Source organism: Temnothorax americanus, unplaced genomic scaffold, assembly GCF_048541705.1.
Source record: "Temnothorax americanus isolate GAGA-0224 unplaced genomic scaffold, ASM4854170v1 Scaffold28, whole genome shotgun sequence".
Lineage (NCBI taxonomy): Eukaryota > Metazoa > Arthropoda > Insecta > Hymenoptera > Formicidae > Temnothorax > Temnothorax americanus.
In genome coordinates this window covers 728,910-755,141 of record NW_027509421.1, presented here as the reverse complement: position 1 = coordinate 755,141, position 26,232 = coordinate 728,910, and the positions used below count along the sequence as shown (strand labels likewise).

The window sequence follows — 26,232 nt, the reverse complement described above, 5'->3', positions numbered from 1 at the left end:
ATTGACGGAGAATCCGCAATTTTATTGAAAAGGTAATTATGATCGGGTCGAGTGGAACGAGAATGCCGGTAAAAATAAAATTTCAAGTTGAATTAATAGCGGAAATATGCGCGTATGTGCGTTGATAAATTTTATTTAATTATCCGTATCAATGTACTTGAAATAAAATGTGGCGCGATCGACGGTCATGAAATTACAGAACGGAATATTGCGATATTTGCCATTGAATATACGAATCAGATATTTAATCTTTAATTCCGCCGCGCGGAGGAATTTCTGAGGTAATGCAATTGACGAGTCCCCGGCGGAATTGTATGTACGTACGCATTTCACATATGTGTAATTTCACGCGGCGATGTTGATCGCGGAGCCCGGGTAGAAGTTATAGGTATAATGCATTCCCGTCATAGAGAATTTCCAATAATACCGGTATTACGGTGGCACTTAATCACCTTTCGCAAGGTATATAAATTAATTTTCCGTCCCAGCGTTAATCTCTCGTATAGCAACGATCAGCAGTAACCGTACGCGACACCGTAATTGACACAACGGATTCGGCTTCCATATTACAGATTCGTCATTATGAATTATAAATTGTCCGATCCGCGCGTCGAGCAACGTCCGTACGTGCTTTAACGATCACGGTTAAATTTTGCATTTATCTGCAGCGCAAAATGCGTTGTCCATGCGAATCTCCACGCATAGCGGGAAATGTTTCTTTTTATTTCGAAACATGCTTTTAAACTTAAAAGCAGGATGCCTATGCTTTAAAGTTGTAGTTTCGCCTGGAAAATTTTTGTATCGATATACGTGGTTCAGTTTGATCGCAAAACAATTCTAGATAATGCAAACTCTTTGCGCTAAATAAAAATATCTTTCGTTATATATACACCTTTTGGATATCAAATCTTCAGTTTTCAACGATGTTATTTTTGCGCGAAAAATATGATTCATTATGTAGTTAAAACGACGAAAACAGAATGATAAGTAATCCGTAATTTTCAGACAACGCGCGTGTTTAACAAATATTTCAAAGACATTTTTCTTAAAACATTTTTAAGATTTTATTAACCTCTCAGAACTGGCCTCTTTTTTGGACGACCTTTTTAGTTTTAGTGCTAGAACATTTTTGTTCTTGTCAGTGGATTGAACTACGAAAAAGACGGTGCCACTCCAGTGCCTAATATTAGGCTTTTTGTCCCGGAAAGGTTCAAAGTTTTAAAAAGTCTTGTTTTCAACTTTCTGAAAAGACGTCTAGAAGTTATTTTTCATAAGACATTTTTTAGAACGTATATGTATATAGCTTAAACATTATTGACCGTATGTGAAATAAAATTAAAAGTTCTTGAAATTTTAGATGGTGCAACCTTCTTGCAAATTATATTCTCTTTAATATTTTGAGATTTTTGAAATTGTAATTCTCTTAGAATTTTAAATATTAATTAAAAAAAAAATTAATATTTAAAATAATATTCACATAATACTTCACGTATGATCGTAGAAATAATTTGAGAATTCGCTGGTGTACTTATCGTATTTTCGATACAGATTGCGCAGTGCACTCTCGTAAATAACTGAACATGCCGTTGCAGAGCGGCCAGCGATTGTCACGAACAGAAGAAAAGGGTTAACGGGTTGTGTCGGATTTGAGTCCTTTAATCCGGATATATAATGCAATATGTGAGCACGCTATATGTATACGTCCGGCAGTCTGTATGTTATGTACGCACTTTTTGCCGCATATGCGATGATAAATACACGGTCTATTACGCAAGAGATGAGAGAGCGTCGTCTGCATATCCGAAAGAAAAATCATTTTACTAAATCATTTTATTTTGAAAGAAGAAACAAGCGGAGAGAAGATACACAAGGGATTTAACAAAATATACACTTTAATTATTATAATTTAAAAAAGTAAGATGGAGAATGGAAGGAGTGCTCTACTTTAGTTCGCTGTAAATAATTCTTGGCGTTCTCCGGGAGTCTATCGTAAATACTTCCTCGACGTAGTTGTTAAACGAGACGACGGGATTTCTGAACGTTAAGATTGGCAGAATTCCATGCTTTTCGCGTTCGGGGCAGAACGAAAAGAAAACGTAAGAGCAAAAAGCCGTACGACTTATCAGAAACTCCCCGACCGTATGTTTTCACAGATAGAGATACGATACACCGTGCAAAGGTACACACACCCACGCACACGTATACACACACATACACAGCTATATACGCAAGCGAAGGCAATCAGGAGAGATCTCGGATGAACCAATTGATTGGCTGCGCTCTGTGTGCAGGCGAAATTAAAAAAGTTGGCTTCCAGGTCGACGCCTCGGTAAACGCCTGGGCCGCTAATTTCCCGATACTGAACATCTACTCGCGCAGCCGTTTCACGCTCGCAGTATCAATTATCGCTATCTGTTCTTGTCCGTGTGCCGATAATCGTCGCGGATACAAGAGGTCGAAGTACGGTGCGTATGTATGGACGGGTAATATCGCGTGCAAATTGTGCGACGTTATGCGGACGGACGTGACATCGTTCGCGCGTGGCGCGGCGGTCGGAATCCTTTTATTCTATATAACCTCCTCCCGCGGGAGGTTTTTATTACATTACTGGGCGATTTTATAAAGGCAATAAAGATAACGTTCCTCTCCCGCGTAAAGTTCGATCCAAATCGTAACCTGTGAAAGAACTGTGCCATCGAAAATTTCGAGTATGTATACGACGGTCTCTAGCCATTTTAAATTGAAAGGTAGAACATCATTAATCAATTTTATGAAGGTATAAAGAATATTTAGGAAATGTGCCGATAAGCGAAAAAATGTGTACATAAATTCGCACGAATAATATTATTAGACAAAGGTCCAACTCGACCGTACATTGGCACATTTACTTGATTTATCATAAACGCTCGTGACTCACTTCATATATTATAAAAAGAGTATTGCTCAAATCTTATTAATCAATTCTTTTATTTCAGCTTCCTAAGTCAATCAACGATAAAGTCGTCAGAGGAAAGTGTATGAATTTATCATGCTTATATAAAAACGCTAATAAACGCTAATAAATATATTTTCGTCTGAAGCGTCATACAGAATATTGGCCGGGTATATGTTTCAGCGCGGCGTATCGTAGTGCGCGTCGACCAAATTGGGCCGACCAACGTCTACGTCCTATGATCAAACGCGTTTCTCTTTTATTCGGACATCTTCGAACCGCCGTGGTCATCCGCGTGGTTACAGGATCCGTTCGCATCAAGTCAGCTTCCTTCTCCGCCTGTGCGCTCTTCAAAGCGCCGCCGCCGGTCGCCAAGTATTCCCGTAGTCAGCCAGACAGGAGCTTAAAGCAATTTCGGCCAGGTGTGTGTCCCGATGCGGTGGACAGGCGACTTGGTGAAATCTCTTCAGGGCGCCGCAGAGTGTCCCGATCGCCTCGTCGACCCTCTCGTTCTCCATACCGGCCAATCCACGGTCGTAGAGAGCCTCGCACTCCCGTAAGCACGCGAGTCGATCCTCCAAGCAGATTTTCTTTTGACAGTCCGGGCATTTTATCGGCTTACCTTGCCGGGCTTGCGAGTGTAGTCCGCTGCACCCTGCCGTAGGACACCTCGGGGCAGAGAGAAAAACGTCAAAAGGATATTTCGCGGATTCACTTTCTCGTCGCAAAGATTTTATTACGAGAAAAATCAAATTGTTATCGGAATCAAATCGAATTATAATTTATGTCAGAAGGTTCGACATAATCTTTCATTTCGTAATTAATTTCTATAAAATTATTCAAAAATATTAATTTTAAGATGCTAAAAAGTGTAACATTTATAATAGTTTTTATCATTATCTTTGACTTATAAAAGAATTTTAAAACCACAATCTTTTTAATAACAATTTGAAATCGATTTTTTCCTTCTCAGTAAAAATATCGACCATCTTTTATCGCAATTTTCCTATTTCTTGTATCACTTATATATATTCGTAATAAAGCTACAAAAAATTAAAATATTGAAACATATTCCGTTCGAAATTGTCTGAAGAACATGGCTTTGTTATCCATTCGGCTCGCTAATATTCCATACAAATGTAATTAAGGATATAGCACAGTAGAAAAAATGCGAAACAAAGATGCTTCTCAGTCGGTATTAAATCGTTCCTCCAAAAAGAGAACCGTCAACGGAGACGCGCACTTAAAAGAATTACATTTGCGTTAGCGTGATGATGAAATAATTACTCGTAATTGAACTTTTGCCTGACGCTCTCAAAAAAGAATTCCGTAGTTTATTTGTCTAAGAGAAACACCGTCCTCGGAGCTGCGCTCCGTTTGTTGACGTAAAAGACGCAACGTAACGAGTAGTGGTGCTGCTACCCAGAAAATTACCACGAAACACGAAACTGATAAAAGCACCTGCCCGTGTCGTTGGAGTTGGTATAAGAATTTTACGACGACGATGAACAGAAGTATCTTTGACGACAGGAGCATTTTTACGGTACAGGTGCTTCTTCCCTTTGAGGAACTCGCCTCATCAGGACTTGCGGTTTTTAACGATCTTGAAAAACATCTGCTAACTCTCTCACTCTCTCTCTCTTTCTCTCTCTCTCTCTCTCTCTCTCTCTCTCTCTCTCTTTCGGTCGCTTGTTATTCTTCCCATGAGATATTCTTGTACTTTTACTCGTTGCTGCGGTTTACCAGCATCTTTCGGTTCTTATCGGGACACTCAAGCCGGATTTGCAGTTAAATGACGCGAAAGAAAGAATTAATCGTCTTAATTAAAACGTGCGCCGCGACACGAAGCGCGTACGTTTCCAGAGTTCGTCGTTAGTAACTAACTTTTTGCATCACTTTTCCGATAGATATTACTTCGCTAATCTGTCGACATGGAGACGTTTAGCCGGAGGGAAACTTAAATGCCGATACGATCGTTCATTAAGACAAATTAAATTACTTCGTTAATGAGCTTGATCTCGGAGAATTTAAATGGACTTACCTCAATCTGACGGAATCGTTCGTCAGATTCTCGAAGCGCGGCCAATCTTCCTGGCAGGCTTTGCAGGTACATCGGAACCAATACCTTCCCGCCAGTGTCCTTTGACGCTCGGCGAGGGTCCTCTTCGTAAATATCGGTCCGTAGTTTTCGGCAATAACGTCGCCGGGCCGCAGACCGCGAACCGCTCTTATTACGATATGTCGGCCGACAAAGTACCTGCAATCGGACACAAAAGGAAGATTCCGATACTACCCCATTAACGCACGTCGCAACGAAAATTAACATGTTCGCTATTAGGAGTACAAATCTCGATATACGGTAGCTACGTCAGCTAATTATAGCTAAAAGAATTTTCATATGTAGACGGCAACTATAAATAAAAAGTATCAAAATTCTGATAATAAATTAAATTGCGTTTTCCAAAGGATGCCAAACGTTAATAATAATAATAATTATTATAATTAATATTGTAAGAAAATTTTTAGAAAGTATATACATTTTTTAGCATTAAATATTTCATATTTTTTGTTTTATATATATATTCGTATTTTATATTTTTCTATATGAATACACAGCGCAGGTTCCATTTCTATAATTTAGATATTTTATCTCAATCAATTCAAGTGAACGATGGCAAACGCGTCCACGTATTGTGTTAAAAGTCGTTAACCGGTCTCTATCCGAAGCAGAAGTTATTATCGCAAGTATACGGGTTAATAAATCGAAAAACGGGGGAGGGCGACGCAATCACTTTGCAATGAAATAATAATCGTAATCATCACAATGGCCCCGGCGACGTTAATAACGCGAACAGTAACAATTTCCGCTCGCACCGAGAGTAGCGCAGACGAGTTTGTGACATTACGGAATAATGAGCGCGCGCTGGTGTAATTTCGCGTATAATAGCCGCGATCCACGAAGTCATCACAGACGCGTTTTAGTGCTGCCCGAAAATCCACGTACTTAATTAGCGTTAATAGATCCGCAACAGAAGCATCGGTATATTCCCCAGGAGGAGGAACTCAATTCTCCGAATGTGTTATTCGGCTTTAAACATTTTTTCCGATACATTAAATAAATTATTTTGAAGCAAAAACAGTCGTCTCTCGAGTATCGTTAAAATTATTTACTTAAAAGAATCGGATTCGCGAGGATTATTTCGTTTCCCCCATCAATTTCGTCAGTTTTCCGTAAGAGCTCGCGGATTCATGTAAATTCGATGAGAGAAATTTGTTTTGGCGGAAAGACAAAGGAGTTTTCCGGTGACAAAACGCGGGAAGTTGTTGAAGGACCCCGGGGAAACTTCGCTTAACAGACTGCGGGCCGGGCGGTCGCGGGTCGATTAATAAATTCGCGCGCGATGACACAGGCCATTGTGTACCGTCTAGTTATACTAATTAGCTCTCACGCCGGTCTATTCTTTAAAGCGACCACGTTATTAATATGCAAATCAGCACGAAGCATCTCGCCGAGACGCCAAGTTCACCGAGACCGTGTGTAATGTGTAGATCATATATGTATTCTCATTTATGCATCCTTATTTAATTATTTTGCATAATTGGAAGAAAATTTCAGAGTTAGTAAGCATTAACATTTAAGCAGTAAGCAAGCCGATCAATCACAGATGAGAGTTTTAGTTTCATCCACAACTTTCGACTGATTTGACCGATTCGCTTACCGCTTCTATTTTACTGTTTATGTTTTCTGTGTGTCGCGGCCTTAACAAATTGTAGGTACAGTGCCATACGCAATACATATCGACAACGAGAAGAGTGTTATTTCATAGAGCCGGGTAGCTTAGTGGTAAAAGCAATCGCCTGGCATGCGAAAGATCCGGGTTCAATTCCCGGTCCAGTCGATCGCGTTTGATATTTTTCTCGCCCCTAAACAACGACACACTTCTTCGTCGTGATGCGATTCGTTTATGGACGACTCCGTTTTCTCACTTTTGTATAATACTTGGCATTCTGATCGTCCGTCTGCTTGCAGAGCTTGCGTGAATATACTCCGCTCTCAGGAAGTATCGCAACGACGGCGATAAGGGTTAAAAAATATATCGCTCTCATAATGTCCGGATCCTATCGGTTTTAGCTAGTTTTGGTATGCCGTCACCGCGATAAATTCCGCTGTCTCCTTGAAAGCGAACGTCGCGGTTGGATGAGTAAAGAGCTCGTTGTAGTTCTTCGCATCGAAGCAACGGACTATCTACATCCTAATAGGAACGTATTTATGCATCGATGTTAATACCAGGGCATCGATGTTAATACCATTCTTCTTTGATTTGATGAAAGGATATCAACGTGAGCTGGATAGCTTAAATGGTGAAGAGCATTCGCCCGAAAAAACGAAAGGATTCGATTCTTGGAATCACCCGCGCCCTTTATTTTTCTTCGTGTAGCGAGATAAAAATCCAACAATAAGTTGTAAAATATATTTAGTGACAATATATTCGCGCATTACTTTTCATTTCTGCGAGATTTATTTGACACCGCGCGTCGGTGAATATCCTCGCGCCTTCGTATTCGAAAATAGGTATACATATTTCATGGTATTTCGCTCTCTTACTCTCGATGATTACCAGATTCTTGGTCCTTTTTTTATATTCTGCTGTGTTTGCTTATTTCGTGCGCGTGCGAATACATATAGGGTACGGACGCAGTTGTGTCTGGTCTTACGCATCTTAAAAAAGAGAACGTTCTTTTTCTTAAGAAGACGTCATCTTCGGTCATGACGAATGACCAAAGCAATGACGAATCGCTCACTCGCTCGCGACGATTACATTACGTCTCACTTCTGCTCGCAGAAGGTTCAATTTTTTCCAGAGATGGATTCCCCCCTCCCACCCTCGAAGAATGTCTTTATCTTTCCCTTGCTCACCTCGTCACCGCGGGATAGCAGTCGTGATTGAAACGGGCGACTGTGGGATAAATCGCCACGCCGAGATAGACCGGTCGGCTGCCACGAAATCGATGCTCCGCGCTCACTCGCGTCTCGAAGAACTCGTGGGCGTTGAATTGAAGCAGCTGCAGGTTCCTTAGCAGCAGGGCGGCCACGGTGATCTCCTCGGCACCCGGGACTTCTGCAAACTCGCCAAAGTTTCCGATATTAGTGTAGCTCCCTTCTGTGCATTCCTCTATTATCTCTTTCCCCCTTCATTCCTCCCCCCCCTATTCTTAGCTTCTCGGCAAAAACTTTCCGCGACTCTTTCCGCTGAACACTGTTAAAATTACGGTTTTATGGCACGAGCGGATGAACGCCAGGCCGCGCGGAGAATTTGCTGAATCGAAAGTTTGCCCTCCGCGCGAGAAAGCACATTTTTTTCTCCTTTCCTCTCCTCTCTCTCTCTCTCGACCTCAACTACTCGCGATCCGGTAAATTACCCTGAATGTTAAATACAGCCCCCGCGAGAAGGAACGTACGTTACGGGTGTAAAGTGGCTGACGATAAGTACCGTCGTCCGGCGTGGGGCACGCGAAGAAGCCGACTCTCTGCAGACACTTGAGCAGGAAGGCCGCCATCAGCGATCTCTCCAGGAAGTCTTTGCTCGTCCGTCTGTCCGCGTGCGTCACCAAGTTGTACGAGGCCATGTCGACGCTCTTGTCGTCGTCGCTCTCGCGACGCTCCTTTGTGCCCTTCTCCTCCATCATCTCGGTAATTTCCTCGCCTCGTCTCGATGCCTTGAGTTTCCTCCGTCTGATTCTTCTTTTGGCCGACTTGCTGCTCGCCGGTAATTTCATGTTATGCGTATTCGGCGTCGTCGTCGTCGTCGTCGTCGTCGTCGTTGTCGTCGTCGTTGTAGATGTGGCCGCCAAAGGCACCGCGGCCTCTTCCACGATGTTCTTCTTCAGCTCCTCGTAGATCTTCAAACACTTTCGCGGGCCCTCCTGCGTCACCATCCGAAGAGCGACCATGCTGAGCACGCTCATGCCAGAGCCTGAGGGGAGGAATTTAAGAGCGGCTCGTAATTACCCAGTGAGAGCCTCGGCCCGTAGGGCGCTCGAGATAATGCCCAGGTCGGGCGTGTGTAAAGTGTAGCTTTTACTTAACGAGAAAAATACCTCGACGAATGCGATGAAGTTTATTATTGCGCTAATTATTACATCGCAAGTTTTATTAATTGTATCAAATGTGTTTGATGTAAAAAAAACTGTAATATTAATTGAGATACCAATAATATTTTTCAATTATATCGGATTAAAATAAAAAGTCGGAATCTCTCCAATAGGCTTTATTTTAGTGAAATATTTTTATGAAAAATATTTTGGTTATTAATCTTCAAACATCGCGAGAATTGATGGCAACAATTGAAATCCGTTTAAGTTTAGGCAAAGGCTAACTGTGTCTGTTATCGCAATGTCCGCTGAAACTACATCTGTTATCGAAACGCTGTATATATTATACCGACATTAAGTCGTCTGTTCATGTGTATGTTCTTACCTATCAGCAGCGCCAGGACTTTGCACTCGTACTTGTGATACGTCGCCATCGCGACGTCCTTGCATTTCTTTCCGCAAAAGGCAACGCAGCTGCAGTGGGGGCACCCGACCGGCGCTCTTAGTCTAAAAATTTCCCGGATATTCGTAAATCGATCGAAAGGAGAACGGGGTTAGTCCGGAGGAAAGGAATTATGCAAATTGACGAATAAAAGCCGAAGGAAACCTGTGAGTTCAAGATTTTATCTAGGTAAATTTGAGACCGATCAACAATTTCAAGTAATACGTTCTAAATATAACGAACAACTTAACGAATCTAAGTCGCTTTGTAAAACGTCATGAATTCCAAAAGTTGATTTAAAAATATAAAGAAAATTTATACAAACAACATGAAAGATACTATACATATAGAATAACGTCCGGGAAAACCAATTCTCGGCGTCTTTAAAGTTAGTTTAAAGCTGGAACCAGATTACCAATGGCGCCGTTCGCACATATTGAGACAATTTATTCGTTCGTGTTCGCTCGCGCAGGCTAGTTCGGTCGCCTTTAAACATGCGTGCCGTTCTGAAAATTTTCGCGGCTCGATCAGCGCACGCAGCTTTTATCTTCGCGTAATAACGGATTTTTTTCCCGTTCGCATATGTCGTTCGTCGCGCGCCTCGCTCGACCGTCGCTCGGGTTAATGAAATCCATTTTCTCTCTTTCGCCGTCGCGGGTTTATCCGGTAAAAAGGTGCGGATATAACGGGGTGAACGAGGGTGGTGGGGCCGCGCGCCCGTAGACAAAGCAGAAGCTACACACGGGTGGATTACGCGTCGCCTAAGGCCCGTGTCCATTAAATCCGGAAGGGAAAGAGAAGAGAGAGCGAGAGAGAGAGGGGGAGAGGAGAGAAGAGGAGAGAGACTCGGGTGGGAGAACCCGACGGCAATTTTCTCCTCACCTCGCATAACAATGCTGACAATGGGTGCCGTAGAACTCGGGCAGGAGACAGCCCGCCAGCGGCGGCTCGACTAACAGAATATCGCCCGGATGTATTTCCGCGGTTGCAACGGCGTGTTTACCCGCTGTCGTGGTCTCACGGATTTCCAGGGCACCGGACGACCAACGAAGCGCGGAATTAACGGCGCCATTTAACGGCGTGTTGTCGCTGCCACCGTCGCCGTTGCCTGCGAAAATGCAGCACAGTGTTTTCATGGGGTAAAGTTTCGCTCTAACCGAGTTAAATAAGAAACCGCCAGGTATCCAGGAACGGCGGGATACGCAAGTTTCTCGACGGTTATTTTAACTCTATTACGCGCGCGTACGCGGAGCGTGTACGACATTTTAAGCACTGTAAAAACGCAGAACGCTCGCGAAATGAGACGAGGGGAGAAGGCGGGAATGGCGGGAAGAGCGAAACGATTCTCGCGATACATTGGAGATGTACAATATGTTAAAAATTCATATAGTGTCAAATTATATTCAATTACCACTGCTCCTACTAAATATGCCAATATGTCTTTAATGTAACTAAATCAATAAAGTTAGAATAACACTGTCGTGTTAAAATAATAAATTTCGACACACGTGATAGTTAAAATAAACAAAATGTTATTTAATTCAAGGTATCGGTTTAAATTTAATCCTTTAATAGTGTACATACCGTACGTAAATATAATAACGCCAACGATGTATATATTTCTAACTTCGTCGAATATACACGCACGCTATATGCGCGCGCGGTACTCCGCGAACGGTATCGAAAATCCGGGAGCGCGGCTTCGTTTTTTCCCCTCCCTCGTTTTTTCGCCGCGGATTTTCGATACGAGCAAGGTATAAAACGAGAAAATAACCCTTCTCCAGTGCGCTCTTTCGCCTTCGAGCGTTTCGGATATCATTCGGCAGTGCTTCGCGCACGCGCTGCCATATTCCCTTCGGCACTCTCTGTGCGCATACACGCGCGTTATCTCGAGGATGCTCGACGAGATAGGCGTGGAGCGTACAGCGCTCTTTGTCCCGCGCCTCCGCGTCGATTTCCATCGGCGGGGGGTGGGTTGGGTTCGGCGGCGCGAAAAGTTCCGGCCACGCTCTACCGTTTATGAATGAACGACCGGAGAAGGGCGAGAAGGGAGGTCGTGTACCACGGCCTACTACGGGCCGTAGTACGCGCGCCGGCTGACGGCGTCGGTTTATCGCGACGAGGCACGTGTGCGATAAGGAAGGACGAAAGAAGAAAAGAAAGAGAGAAAAAGAGAGAAAGGAGAAGAAGTCGCACGACTGCGCGGCGATCTTGCCTCGGCTTTACACCCGTGATCGAAATCGCGAGCTCTGCCCGCAGATAGCCGATAACGATTCCGCGGAGGAAAGTCGCAACGGAATCTGGGATGAATCTCGTCGACGAGCTGGAATCCTCGCGCGGAATCGAACGTCTGAGACGATTGCAAAATACCGATTGCATGTGACCGAACTGAGAAGAAATCTGCGGGATATTGCTTATTTTCATATTGTAATGGCTTATTTTTAAGTTTTGCCGTGATTTCTGTTTAAAATATTTATAAATCAATTATTTTCTAAATGTACAAGTAATGTTTACATATATTTATTTAGAAGTAAATTTAGAAAAAAATATATTTTTAATAATAAGAATGAGAGAGAGCCATTCCTAAAATTAGAGTCGTTAGAGAATCGGATTCAATCGCGATAAATCGCAAAATCCATTCGGCGCAACGTGTCTCCGATAACGGAGCTTAATGAAGCGATGCGCCGTCTTCGTTTTCCTGTTAATCCGATTTACACGTGGAAATTCCGCCATGATTTAAGACCCGCGCAAGGGATCTCCGGGTTAACAAGAATGTGTAAACAAGCCGCAATCCCGCGCGAAACGCCATTTCCGGTTATCTCGGCCCGCTACGCTCGCGTGTGGCATGCTGCCCACTGTGGGGTGTTCTAATGAATGGAAGAAGTTGCTACGGTCCGAAGGGGGATGTGTGTACACATGACGAACCGATTGATCACGGTCTGTCTGGAAAAGACGATATCCGCGATATCGTGCGCGCAGCTCAAGCTTCGCTTGGAAAGTGCGTTTTAATCTTTGACCCGTCGTCGAAGGGTATAGATAAAATTAAGAATTTCTCAGTAAAAGCTAATCGAGTTCACGATGGCGTAAATAATCTCTTGAAATTTTCATTTTACACGAATTATCGCGACCATAATAAATTCACGGCGATATCTCGTAATACTGTAATTTATGTCTGTCCGGTTTGACGTAAATTTCAAGAGGGAAATAAGCGGTCTTCTATATATCGTATTCATTTCGATATTATAAAAACATTATCCGGTTACGCTTTCTCTTATATTTTTCACTCGTCATTCGCGTTCGCGTACATTTCATCTTGTCGCGGCATCACGGACGTCACGGAATAATCACCGACGGCGCGAGTCACATCCGCTCGAATTTCATCCTCGCGACTTCGGATTTTTCCCCCGTTTGTACAGTTAACGAAACGTCGCGCCCGTCGTCGGTCGAAAAAAAAAACGCGCCGGGAAATAATGCCCGCGGACGGGCACGGAGCGCGCGTTAAAATTGCAGGTCCATTTACTAATTTACGATGAAGAACATACGGCGCACGATGAATGGAGAAAATATTCATTCGCGCGCGCACGCGAAATTTCCACGTGGATAACATGAATTTATATTTACTTATTTACTTGTATTCATGAGGAATCCCTGTCTTGAAATCTGGGAAAGACTCTGAGATTCTCTACGCACGATTATGATCTTTCATTATTTCCAAATTAACAAACGTTAATCAGCCCAACTAATAACACCATTTATTCGCCTAATTTGCGAAATTGCTACAATTAACATAAAAAAATGCACCTTGCATGGCCAGGATATTTTATTAAATTCCCTTCTTGAAAACTATCGTTCCTTTCTTTTCGAGTTTGTCTTGTTTTTCACTCATTAAGAACGCGCAAAAACTTAAGGATTAAAACCAAAGTTTTCGACCGTTTTTCTGTTAGCAAATTCTGAAAAATTAACGCTCCAGACTGCCATTATTCCAGATAAAAAAGTCATATTACGAGCTGAAGATTAATCGAAGGTAGCAGCGCTGCGGTGTAATAAGTTGTAATAATTGAGTCATAAATATCAAATATTCTTTCCGAAAAGAAGGGATGCTTACCTATGAATAGAAAATAAATTACTAGCGGGGACGAGTCATTTAGAAGGAGTATTCGGAAAAAATAAATATGTACGATTTATTCTCATAAATAATAAAATTTGTCGCGGCATCGGAAGTTCTACACGTGTCAAGCAAATATATCTCAAGTTCCACAATGCGTTCGCGCAACCGGAATTTTAAGAAATTAGACGAGTCCATTTGCGGCAACGACGCTGATACTTTGAACGTTCTTCTAATTTGATTGGATCGCAGTCAGGCTCGTGAGTGGTTACAGACCGAGGGCGGGGGCTGAAGTAAATGAAGTTTAGCTACGAACGGCCGCACCTGCAGTGGCAACCCTCGAATCGCGCGTTTCCGGCTTAAGCCACGAGCCCTCGAGGGGCGCTTTGCGGTGCTAGAATTCGACGTTCGAAAACAAAGAAGCGCTTGTCTCTGTTTGAGCGCGCGATACGGTCCGGGCTGGCTTAGCCGAGGGATGCTCTTAACCATCAATTAGTCGGGCGTAGCCTCGGCTCGCATTCAGGCTTTGGACAAGCAGGAAATAATTTCTTTATATTATCGAAACGAATATCACGTCTCGAGAATAGTTTATTTTGTTTGCACTTAATCGAAATAAGAGCAGTCGCCTCGGATCCTATTTCGATTCAATTCAACAAGTGAATTTTATATTCTAATATATTAGAATACTAATATATTCTAATATATTTAGAACCGCTCCTGTTTCGATTCAATTCAATAACTGAATTTTATATTCTAAAATATTAGAATTTTATATTAGAATATAAAATTCACTTCTTGAATTAAATCGAAATAGGCGCAGTCGCCTCGGATTCTATTAAAATATAAACGTCACATATTGAATTGATTCGAAATTCGCTCAATCTCGCTAATGAAATTCGCTTATTAAGATTCATTAAGTTGAGCTTAAGAATTTTAACATTTTAGACATTCAATTTTAAATACATCTAATCCCTCGACCACATCCACCGTGAGATTTTGTCGAAAGAAGAATCGACGCCAAGATTCAAGTATTCCGCCATTAAAATTAAGAGCGCCGAGGAGCATTCCTATGTGCCGTGTACGTGCAGCGAATAAGAAAGACGGACGTAACTGCAAGAGAATTTATTAATTAATATAAAGCTAATTACTGAAGTTGATGCACGCAAAAGTTATCGTTCCAAGGCGAAACTTTTCCCCGGTCGAGAAAAGACTTTCAATTTATTCCCGCCACTTAGCGTTAACGGTTCGGCGAATCGGGAAGATTTTCTAAAAAGTTTAGGGGGATAAATGAATCCAATCTGATGAGTATTAAAAGAGCGGTACGAGAGAGACAGAGAGTATAAATGTATAATCGCCGCGATGCGACCAGAGACGACCGGCGGATGCCCTATGCCACGACGCGTCTTTTAATTTAATTCTTTATAGTCCACGAAGCAAACAAAGTTTCGTCACTGCCTGAGAACGTCCATCTTCATCTCTGCGAGCCTGCGAGTTCGGGCCGTTCTATTCGTTCGTCTATATATACCTGTATTGTATACAAGAGAGAAGAAGAGAGGCGCGGGGAGGAGGGACCATTTACCCCTGAAAAGCTGGGAATATCGCTCGTCGCCATTACTGCGGAATAAAATTGAAAAGATAGTTATTGTTTTGCCTATCAGCGCTTTTAAAGCGTTCGTCAGTGACGCATAAGCGGCATTTATACGAATAAAATATGCAGTCGAGAGCGCGCGCGCGCGATTAATCCCGCTGTGCTAGTCCATCATCCCCGTTCTCTCTACGATGATCGGCGTTACTCGCCATTAATCACAGTTATCGGTGAGAGATCAAAATTTCATATTTTTTAATTCCGATCGATTGATCGCTAATTGCCAGCTCGGCGATACGGCCACTCGCGTAAATAAATCGAACCGGGGCCGTTTCCGATGCTAAATACGGCACCGTCGCTATAAATATTCGCGTAGTTATTTTATTACCCTCTGATAAAGCGCCCGAATAAAAATCTAATTAAACTCAGCGCGCCCGGAGTGCTTTTATCCGGAGTCCGATAATCGTATCTCTCGCATCATATGAAACGTTCGTGAAATAACGACGAATATGTTTCGTGCCTTCGGACACGTTACGTGGGCGAATCGCCCAAAATCGGCATACAAACGAGCATCGGCATACATACGACAGCACGTTTAAAATTAGCGAATAAGAAATTTCAATATAATACTAAAATTGTGAAGAGCTACAGTGAAATACGATTAACCTACATTGAAATATCGATCCTCTTTCACTCTCTTTCTGCTCTCTTCTTCTACAAATATATAATATTTACGTAATAAACGTACTTTCGCTGTTATTTATGTATCTGTTTCTCTGTTGCGTATTATTTATAACTGTCGTAACATTCAGTAATAGCAATATAATTTTAACTTAAATGTGCTCATTCGAATCAATAAATAACAGTATTAGACATTTTTATTTTCATAAATAAATTAAACTTTATCAACTTATGAAAGAAATTATCAAACAAAATTTATTATTATTAACTTTCTAATAGCGAATGACTTCTGAAGCATTCTGATACATTCAGTTATTACAGAAAATAAAATTCTTTGTTTTTAGTGCCTTCTCTAAATCGTTTCTCATCGAAATATAATTCGTGAAATTTCGCAATGTTATTTCGCGCCGATATAGGCGCAGATTCGATAGCGACGTCGACCGTGCGGATTCCGACGACAGTGTTCTCAGGCGGAAGATTTTCCGGCAAGTGAAGCAGAGACAGATCAAGGGACACCCTTCGATCAACAATGGTTCGATTCGGTCGCGTGCACGAAACATGGGCGAAATAATATCATTTTCGCATATACATGCCCGTTGGTCGCCCACGCTCACGAATGTATGGAATTGTTCGATGGCCTGTCGTCTGCTTTCTCTCTCTCTCTTTCTCTCTCGCTCCCTTTCTGTCTTTCTCTGCGGACGGCACGCCTCGTTTACGAGGGAAATCCGATATTTTTCGACATGGTATTTGGCGCTCAAATGATGCGCGCGCCAAGTTATCGACGTCGATTCGTCTCTTTGTACCTAACTGGCCGTCAGCTACACCGGCCATACGGGGGCCGGAGTCCCCGCCGTAATTGGAAAGTGTCTTTTTGTTTTTCTATTCGATTTATCCTCCTCACCCCTTGCAAAGTTTGTAACCCACCTACCTACCTATCTATATATGCTCACCGCGCTTTTTCCCTCTCGTTGCACAGGTCGGTGCGGCGGGGGTGCCATGCCTGATTTAAACACTATCGACGCATTCCTATACGTAGAGCGAATCCGAGAAAACCGAAAAGAGTTTAACTCCGATTTATCGTGCTCCCGCTCCCTGTGATTGCACATTCACGTTAAAAGCACCGTTCGAACGAACCGGAGTCGAAGGGGACTATTCCAATATAGATCCGATGCACTAATAACGCGCGGTAAACCCGCTAGAAGAACTATCTGCGAAAAGCGTCTAAAAATTCTGTTGGAATTGTTACGATTGTTCCAGCAAATCTTCCTGTACTCGATCACGATTGACGAGATTCGAGCGAGCAAACGAGCGAGAGAAAGAGAAAGAACAGAGGGAACCGATATTCTATCACTTATATCGATATTCTGGAAATACAATTTCGCGGAGAATAAAAATCGACGAGGATTCGGGTACGGACGAATTTGCTTCTTCCGGCACAGGAGAGAGGAATTATATTTTTATTATTCTACGGGTAACCTCCGCGCTCGACAAACGAAGCGAAATCGCGTGATGCGGGGAGTTTGGGATGCGCGGGTGCGAGAGAGGAGGGATAGAAGAAGCCCAATAGAATTATCCGCGTCTAGACGAATTTCGTTACGAGGAGGACGAGCGGGGAGAGCGCCCAGGATCAGCCGGTGGGCGATCTTCGATATGTTAAAAAGCGTGTTACCGCACAATACGTTATATACAATACGAGCGGCACGCCGAGCCGTATATATTCTAATAATATACGGGAGGCGTCGAGAGAGGCTCTTCTTTTGTCAAGAGATGCAGATTCGCGCGGTCCATCGTCCATCGTCGACGTCGTTTAAGCGGCGCACAATATATTTGCATATATATACATATATATACACATATGTGTGTGTGTGTGTGTATGTATGTATGTGTGGCCTGTCTTCCAAAGGAATATTGAATTAAGCGTTTCCCGGGAAAATCGACTGTGTGGGTTACCATGGAAACCATATAGCCGGCCCCGTGTTTCGCTTCTCAACCCGGCGCGCGGTCGTATTCTCGCACGGATTCGACGTCGCTCGGAAGTGGATCGCCGCACCGCCACCGGTCCGACCGACGTTTCATCAAACATTCCGATATACAGGTTCGCGGATTTTTTGGACCGGTGACCGCGCGCTGCGCGACCGCGCTTTGCCCGCCGCGACCCTCGCGTAATTCGAATCGAAATCCTATAGTTCGCATTGAATCCGAAGCCGATCGGGAATCCGATTCGCGGGAAAAGCAATACGTTCTGATTTATTCTCGTAATTATCTCCCGTTTTAGGAACCAAGTGTCTCGGAAAAAATAATAATAATAAAGAGAGGAACGAGAGCTTTGAATATTTTATTATAGCTGGCGCAGGTTTCGCTACCCTCGCCACGCTTCTCGCGCTCCGCGAGGATTTTTTTTCCGGCACGCCTAATGCAGGTCGGACACTGATACCTCGAGCAACAAGGGATCGATAGCCGGCAGAGTGACTTGCTAGATTAAGCTCGTTACTCAGTATCGCGAATTATGTTCTTGCCGGGCGCTTGCGAACTATCAAGGATCAATACCGCCCGCGCGCATAGTTCAATCCTAATATGCAACTTGCCAGAAGTTTCCGGGAGAATCAAACATAAAGCCCGTACACCGATACCATGGGGAGAGAGAGAGAAACGGAGGGTAAAGAGGGAGAGAGAGAGAGAGAGAGAGAGAGAGAGAGGAAAGAGAAGAGAGGGCGAACGGACAGCGTTAATCCGACCATAGAAACTCGAATCCGCCACTCGATATGGAATAAAGCGCGCGCTTTTGTCTCCCGCTTCTCGGCATCGTTCGTATAAACGTCGCGCCGTTTTGAGACTCGACATCGACAATCGGTTACCCTTCTGCTGTCCGTCATCCGGACGAGTGGCTGGATATTCGACTGTCAAACTGAGTTACCGAACTACATCCGATAGTTTTTTAATCAGGGGGGCGGGCACAGGGCGGGCGCGAAGGAAAATTCGCAAAGAATGGCAATTTTTGGTGGTGTCGAGTTTTCGCGTCGTTGACTATGCGTCGTCTGCAACATTCGAGATATCTAATATCTAACAAAAAGCCTATAGACATCTTTCCCAATATCTTCGATGTACATCGAAGATGCCGTTTGTTCTTCGAAAAGTCAACGCCACCGATAAAAGAATTTTTCAATGTTATTTTATCAATAGTATTTTTCTAGATAATTCTTATACGACGACTGTAATTTCCAAATTTTTTCACGTAACATATTTTCCTATCGCCGTGTGTGTACCGCAGAAATATATATATTTCCAAAGTATACCACAAGCCATCTGACGCGCTTCATTTTTCGCGCCTCTTCGCGATATCGAGTCTCCGGGTGCAGGCACGCTGGCTGGATTCACTTCCGCCGATCGTCCCTCGCTCACCGGAAACCGAAAAGCCGCGAAAGGAAGAAGTTTCTCATTCCGCGGGGGGAGAGGGGGGAGACAGGGTAGGTTTACTGAGCTCGCGAGTACCCGTGCTCGAGAGACTCGGGAGAGAGAAAGAGCAAAGGGGAACGAGAGGGAGTCGATTTTCACGGAATTTACAGAGAGCGATCGCGAGTCCGGGCACGCGTGGGTTCGCGCGGTGCGGCGCATTGCCAATAAAGTTTCGTGAGTTAACGTGGCGCAGGTATGCTCGATCTACTAAGACCGATAACTCGATTCTCCATCGATCTCGGAAGAAGGAGAGCGAAAGAGAAAGAGAGAGAAAGCGAGAGAGGTGGGAAGAAAGAGAAGAGTATGGAGACACGGTGTCGTTTTCCGCAGAGGGGACCCGAGGTTCGTCGGGACACGCTTCCGCGAGATTCAATTTGCCATTCTCCCTCGGATCCACCCGTGTTCTCTCTCTCGGCACGCCTGCGCCTCCTCCTTCCCGATGTGGCTTCTTTCAGAAGGAACGATCGCGAACGCGGTTACATGTGTACCGGTTAGAAGAGCTCACGGGCGTGAGCCGATAAATAGCGCGGCAGCGCGGCGTTGTCGAGGGAACGGAGGGAACCCGTCGCGCTACAAAATGGAGATAACCGAGTTCGACCCGTTGGAGTTCCTCGCGAATGGAATTACGAGTTGCGCGATCCGCGTGTAATACGACGAACGTGATCGCGAGCGACATAAAAATATCGAGAAAGCTGTCGGAACGCGAGCGTTCCGCTTCAACGGGTCGCGGAAACGAGTCGCTCCGCGACGAGCCGCGTCCGATCATGTCCGGTCGTCCGAGGAAAACATTCGTACAAACGTGTATCGCGTTGTTAATTATTGCTGATGTTAGAAACAAAATGTATAGCGTTATCTTCCCATACACCAGAAGATAATGGTTATCTCTGATAAATCATCGCGATCTCTGTGCGCTTCCAATCCTGGCGTGCTTCCAAGAGGAATGAGTGTTTGCGAAGAACAAAGAACGTGACGTTGTTCTCGCCCGGGCTCTTAGATGCGTTCGATCGGGGGGAAGAGAATTTGCTGTTTGCAAATGTTCTCGCGGGGAGGAGGGTTGGTGATGGGGGGCGCGTATACGGGCAGCATCGTTAAGTCCATCCATCCAGAGAGAAAGAGAGAAAGAGAGAGAGAGTGGCGAGACACAGTGATGGATGGTGAGAATGCAAGTTTACGCGACACCATCGGAGTTTCGGGGGGCGGGTGATCTTAAGCCGGGTTTCGCGAATTACATATTTTGTGGGGCGGCGGGGTGGCAACGGTTGGCTTTTGTGAAAGGCAGAATCGCGCTTGCCACTGCCGCCACCGCCGGTGAATAGGATTTTCGTCGACAATGCCGCGACGACTAAGTACGAGACGGGGCGAAACTCGATATCGCTCGCGAAGTCACCGCTGTGCAGAATTTCCGCGCAAGAATATGTGGTGGTTGCTTCGCTCTTGCTCGTTTCCTTTCTCTCTTTCTCTCTTTCTCTCTCTCTTTCTCTCTCTCTCTCTTTAGCTTTTTTTATTTCGCGTTGCCGCAAGCACGTATGTTTACGACGCGCGGATTGAACGCGAGACGAAGCATGTGATAGTCTACCTTGTGCGCGCAGGTGCCTTCCACCGCTTCCACGAGCGCGCGTAATTAGTTCAAGACGCACGGTTTAACGCGGAATATCCGAATATCTGATTTGCCCTGTGTATCTCATTGTATCGCATTTTCTCTGCTACACGCGTTTGCATGCGCGGTCTACGCTGACGTTTCTTCCGAACAATTTAATTTTCATCGTTCGATTAACTTTCCCGATCCTCCTTTCTACGAGGATTATTGACGATATACCGCGCCGTATCGCTTCGGATGCGCGTAACGTGGCGAGTAACAACCACAAGCTAATACTCTCTAATTCTTATCCCTTCATGCGGCGTAAAGGTGCCAAAAAAACCTAGTGGGATAAAGGGTTATTATACACAAGAAGTACCTCGCTCCTTATTATTCCACTCGGCGAACTCGAAAATGACGTATCTGGAAACTGTCTCTAGCGCGGTTCTAAGGCAGTCAATAGACGCAAGACAATACCAAGAAGCGCATAATCCGGGAATGGCTCCTGCATTTTGACGCCGGATACACGTAGGAGGAGGCTGAGATCGTGCGCGACATTATTACGACCACCTTTATTGCGGATCTCCCGGCCACCCTCTCTCTCTCTCTCTCTCTCTCTCTCTCTCTCTCTCTCTCTCTCTCTCTCTCTCTCTCTCTCTCTGTCCCGCCCTCTTGCACGCGCGCGTCCCGGTAACGATATTGACGCCAATCTTGCCTCGCTAACCTCCTTGTTAGCCCCGCAGATTACACTTAGAACCGCCTCCGTGGTAACGTTACGCGCCTGTGTATCGCATCACTCGCCGAGCGCGATGTACAACTCCCCGAGTAGCCAGTAATGCGTCAGCATACGGCGCCGTAATATCTTATCATTTGCAGATAATCAGTAGCTTATTACAATACTAAGTTGGAGCAATTCGTATTCATGCGAACCGTAATTCTGGAAATCCGGATTTCTAACGCCGTTTCACCGTTGACCACGGTGCGTTTACGCCCTAAATGGTGTCCCTCATGCGTATGATTAATTTATGGTAAATCTATTAATCGTGCTTATTGTACTGAGTTTTGCAAAAAAAAAAGATACTCGGCATGCGCCAGAAACGTACCTCTCTCTTTGTTCGAAATCAATTGAGCCACCTTGTTGATGCGAAAGTCGATGGGCACTAGAGAAGTCTCGTTGACTTTCAAAAACCGCTCGCACTCCTCCTTCTTTCGCTGAAATTCCTTCCTGTAATAACAGTTAAAAAAATTCATAAATAAATGCGGAGATCTCTCCAAAGCGGCCATTTCACTGGCGTATAACGTATCTCTATACCGTTCCTGTTAATTGTTTTATTTCGACGTCGCTCGTTAACCGGAGCTTAAGCGAGCTTCCCGCCTCTTGTTCTGTAGTAATTAACGAAACATTTGCAAGTCATTTACAACGGAACGCGATGGGAAGGCGCGTGAAAGCGTTATGAATATTCCACGTATGTCTCGGTCGCGCGTTGCGCGTCCCGTGCGATACGTGCTTCCGGAATAAACACTCGTGAGGCCGACGAGAGCTTCAAATTACTATCTTCTCCAGTTTCACGAAGTAGACGCAAATACTACGGAGTTTCGCGACTGTCAGATATACCACTTCGGTATATATATACGCATATACACATTCGGTGTAACGGCAGTAACCCATAGGACAGAATGTTTGACGTACTACTATTGATACGAAGATCGCGCATATATATGCATATGTAAGCAAAGATCGATACAGAGAGAAAGAGAGAGACAGAGACTTGAGAGAATATGTATGTACGTAATAGTACTTATTCATAATTGAAAAGCTTCGCGGAGAAGCGTTGCGAATTTATCGGAAAAACGCTACCACATAGCTCGAAACGTAATTTAGGACACATTCGAATACAACAAAACGACGAAATCTAAATGAGACGTAATAGCGATATTAAAAATTTGCATTGTCGTGCAAAATACGGCAAGTAAATTTAATTTTTTTATTTTTAATCAAGCGATCTGTTAAACGCAAGTTTCTGACGGATGAGAATTATCGTTGGGGAGAAGCGATTGTATCAAGCATGAGAAATTATTTTGTTGAGCATTAAGTATGGCTTTTGACGGATGAAAATTATTGTTAGGGTGGAAGCCGCGTGCATATCCCCTTGTCGCTGCGGTCCGCGAGGCTGCAACTTCCCCGCTACGTGTACGTAAATTTCTCTCAAGCCGAAGGAAGCAACGGCATAAATCGTGGCGGAAGCGTGGTTTCGCAACAGAAACAAAAGAAGAGAGGAGGGTGAAAAAAAGAGATGCCGGCGTGGCAGAGAGAAAGTCGGTTGGAAATTACAATATTCATTTCGATAAAAGGGAACGGCGCGATCGTATACGCTACTCTCTGTGTCCGAGGGTAATTTATTATCTCGATGCCCGGAGAATTATCCCGCTTTTGCGCCGCGGACTCTTTGACCGCGGACGGCGCGTGTCCGGTTGCAATAAATACTCCTATGATAACGGGCGGCGCAAAATACGCCGATGATTCGTCCAATTAAGACCGTGAGCATTACCGATAATTAGCGATTTAGGAATAAGTTGATGAAAATATCAAAGGAAAACGCTGACAATGAGAGATATAAAGTCGAGCGGAGTAATCAAAGTCGTTACGTGTAAATCGGACAACACGATTCTCAATGATAAAATTAACAGCTATTATAACATCATTAAAGAGTAAATATTCACGTAATATTCAATCGCTACACGCAAAATTTAAAACCGGTAACTGTCAATTTTAATATTGGAAATTCATTATACGGCTGCAGTTCTTGTACCCATTAGAGAAGTTTCTCTTTCTCTTCAAAAACTATATCTCTTCTAAAATTTATCCCTCCTTCATACAAAAACAATTCTCTTTTGAAAGATTTATACTTGGATGAAACAGTAACACACACATTAACATGAATGTTTTGAATATAGAAAAACACATGAATACAACGAAACTAAATGACACATCGAATTGTGCGGTGAACACACATGCATACAAATAAAAAAAAATATATATATATATCAATGAACAAAATTCAACGTAAGAGAGGCGCGGTTTAACCGGTCCTGAAAGAGTTATTCTATTATTTTGGAGTTTTGTTATAAAACTGTTTTGCGGGACGAGTTGATACCGGATCGCACTGACGAATGGGCACCGGAGGAAGGGGGGACGGGGGGTGCCCGCCCTTGGGCAGATCTGGTATCAAATATTATTTATTATTAAACACTACAAAGCCCGGGCGTGTGTAGCAGCGTATGTCCGTCAATTTTTCAATATTTTTCTGGCTTCGAGCGCCAAAGCGCGTTCAACGGGCGTCACTCACCCCCGCTGCCGCAACGGTGTATCGGTGAAAATTCGCGCGTTACCTTTGATACACAACGCGATGCGGTATCATTTATCCGCTCGCGCGGATGTCCCATTGTCCACGCCGCGTCGGATTCTAAGGATATCGTTTTTAGAAAATAATTATGACCGCGGAATGTCAACGTTATCTCTCCTGCGGCCTGTAGATATTAATTAAAATAAAATTCTACCAGAAATAAGATATCGCTTTTTGTTTGCACTTTTCTAAGATCTGATTTCTTCCTGAAAATCTCTGGATCTTCGAACGACCCGAGCTCGAAAAACGCCTTACCTCGTGTGTCTCAAGCTGTACGATCTTCTTACGGAAAATCGCCGAAAAGGCAGAGCGCGTCCCGATCTCCTTGGAATCGTTTTAGCCGCGCAGCGAAGTAACATTTCGATATTTCAGCGTATCTATTTTCAGCGAGAAGAAGTAAGGGAGAATTTTTCTATGCCGGGCTACATACGAAAGAATAGGATGCGCGCACATTTCACACGCTTTATGCGGCCACCGCAAAATCGATCGTCGACGATCGAATCCCACGGATGGAGGAAATAGCGTACCTCTGTTTTTCCTACAAATTGAATTCGGTCCACGTTAAATATTATCGGTTATTAAAAGCGACGTCGTTTGCGCGCCCGTATGTATGCATGTGTGCAATCTGTCGATATTTTTCTGCTCCATGAACACTCTCTTTGGGAATTTCCCTCTTTTTCCCTCCCTCTGTCTCTCTCTCTTCCTCTCTCCCTATTCTCTCCATTCCCCCATTCCCATCATTCGGTCTCTTCATCGTATCCCACCTCCCTGTCCCGTCCTACTTTGCCTGGGTTAATTCCGCGAGTTACTCTCGGTAGGGAAGGTCGGCGGTGTTGGTTTCCAAATCATAGCCACGCGATATATAGATCCGGAGCGACATATCGATCGATGTGGACGAATGCGGAATAATAATTTGCACTGTTATTGCGAACCCATCCGGTGAAATCAAACCGGGCCGGCGCGTTCGCCCTCTTGTTCCACCCCCTCGCCCTGCATCCCTATGTCCGGGTGTTTGGCCTCTCTTTCCTTCTCTCTTTCTCTCTCTTGATCTCTTCAGCTCTTCTTGTTCATTATCTCCACCCATCTCCGCTCTCTATCTCTCTCTCTCTCTTTCTTCCATCCGTCCTTTTGAAGGTAGAGTAAATGCTTTTATTGATTCGCTCCACACTCTTTTCCCCCATTTTTTGTACCGGCCTCTACACATACACACGTTAGGCACACGCTTTGTTCGACGGATGAATGGAACAGCTACGAATATGCGAATGACAAGTGGCAATCGATTGGAACTCATCGTCTCCTCGGTGGCGCCAAGCTCGTCGACGCCCCAAAGACGCTTCGCGTCGATAGAAAAATACTCCCGACATGTACTTGCCTCGCCGTAATGGCTTCATCGTCGTAGACATAATGGCATTCTCGAGACAGTGGCAAGCGAGAGACAATCCCGCATAATTTCGCGCGACATATTTGATTTCACTTAACGTCCCGACGAACCTTGTACTTTTCGTGAGGAAATAACAAATAATGAACTTTAAAAAACACTTCTTTCAGTTACCCTGTTATACACATTTATTATTTTAATAACGCATGATTTTCATTTCTAATATTCGTCACGTAATTTACATTCCCGTCGTATTCGCGTGTCCGCGCGTAAAAGTGGTTTCGTTTCGTTGCCGAAAGATTGATAAATAATTAATAAATTTCGCAAATAACTCCGTACATAACTTCGATGTTATTGTTGAGAGATTTGTCGGAAGAGCAGGAATGGCTGGGAGAATTGCGAGCGAGGTGAGCAATCTTGGCCGACGTCGGGGAAGCACGGGGGAAGTACGGTTTACTTCACAAACTTTTTACCGGTAGCCAGCGGGCACTTTAAATAATCCTTCTGCACGCGGATATTAAATTTCTTACCGTGGCTCGCCGTGAGTATATGGCCAGGGTGCCATGGCAGTCCGTTTAAACGG

General features: G+C 44.1%; 1 protein-coding gene and 1 non-coding gene across 2 annotated transcripts in view; one reads left to right on the top strand and one right to left on the bottom strand.

The window, feature by feature from the left end:
- Positions 1–1,815: 1,815 nt before the first annotated feature.
- LOC143899663 (protein-lysine N-methyltransferase SMYD4) overlaps positions 1,816–26,232 on the bottom strand; it is a 35,499-nt gene continuing 11,082 nt past the window's right edge. Inside the window, exons 4-10 of the mRNA XM_077410103.1 lie at positions 21,971–22,092; positions 10,350–10,575; positions 9,411–9,532; positions 8,425–8,907; positions 7,851–8,052; positions 4,974–5,189; positions 1,816–3,601 (exon numbers count right to left, since the gene is read on the bottom strand). Coding sequence (XP_077266229.1) covers positions 3,283–3,601; positions 4,974–5,189; positions 7,851–8,052; positions 8,425–8,907; positions 9,411–9,532; positions 10,350–10,575; positions 21,971–22,092 — 1,690 coding nt within the window. The 3' untranslated portion in view covers positions 1,816–3,282. The remainder of the gene's footprint in view (positions 3,602–4,973; positions 5,190–7,850; positions 8,053–8,424; positions 8,908–9,410; positions 9,533–10,349; positions 10,576–21,970; positions 22,093–26,232) is intronic.
- Positions 6,760–6,831, top strand: Trnaa-ggc (transfer RNA alanine (anticodon GGC)). The gene has a single exon. It is a non-coding gene; the product is annotated as a tRNA-Ala (tRNA).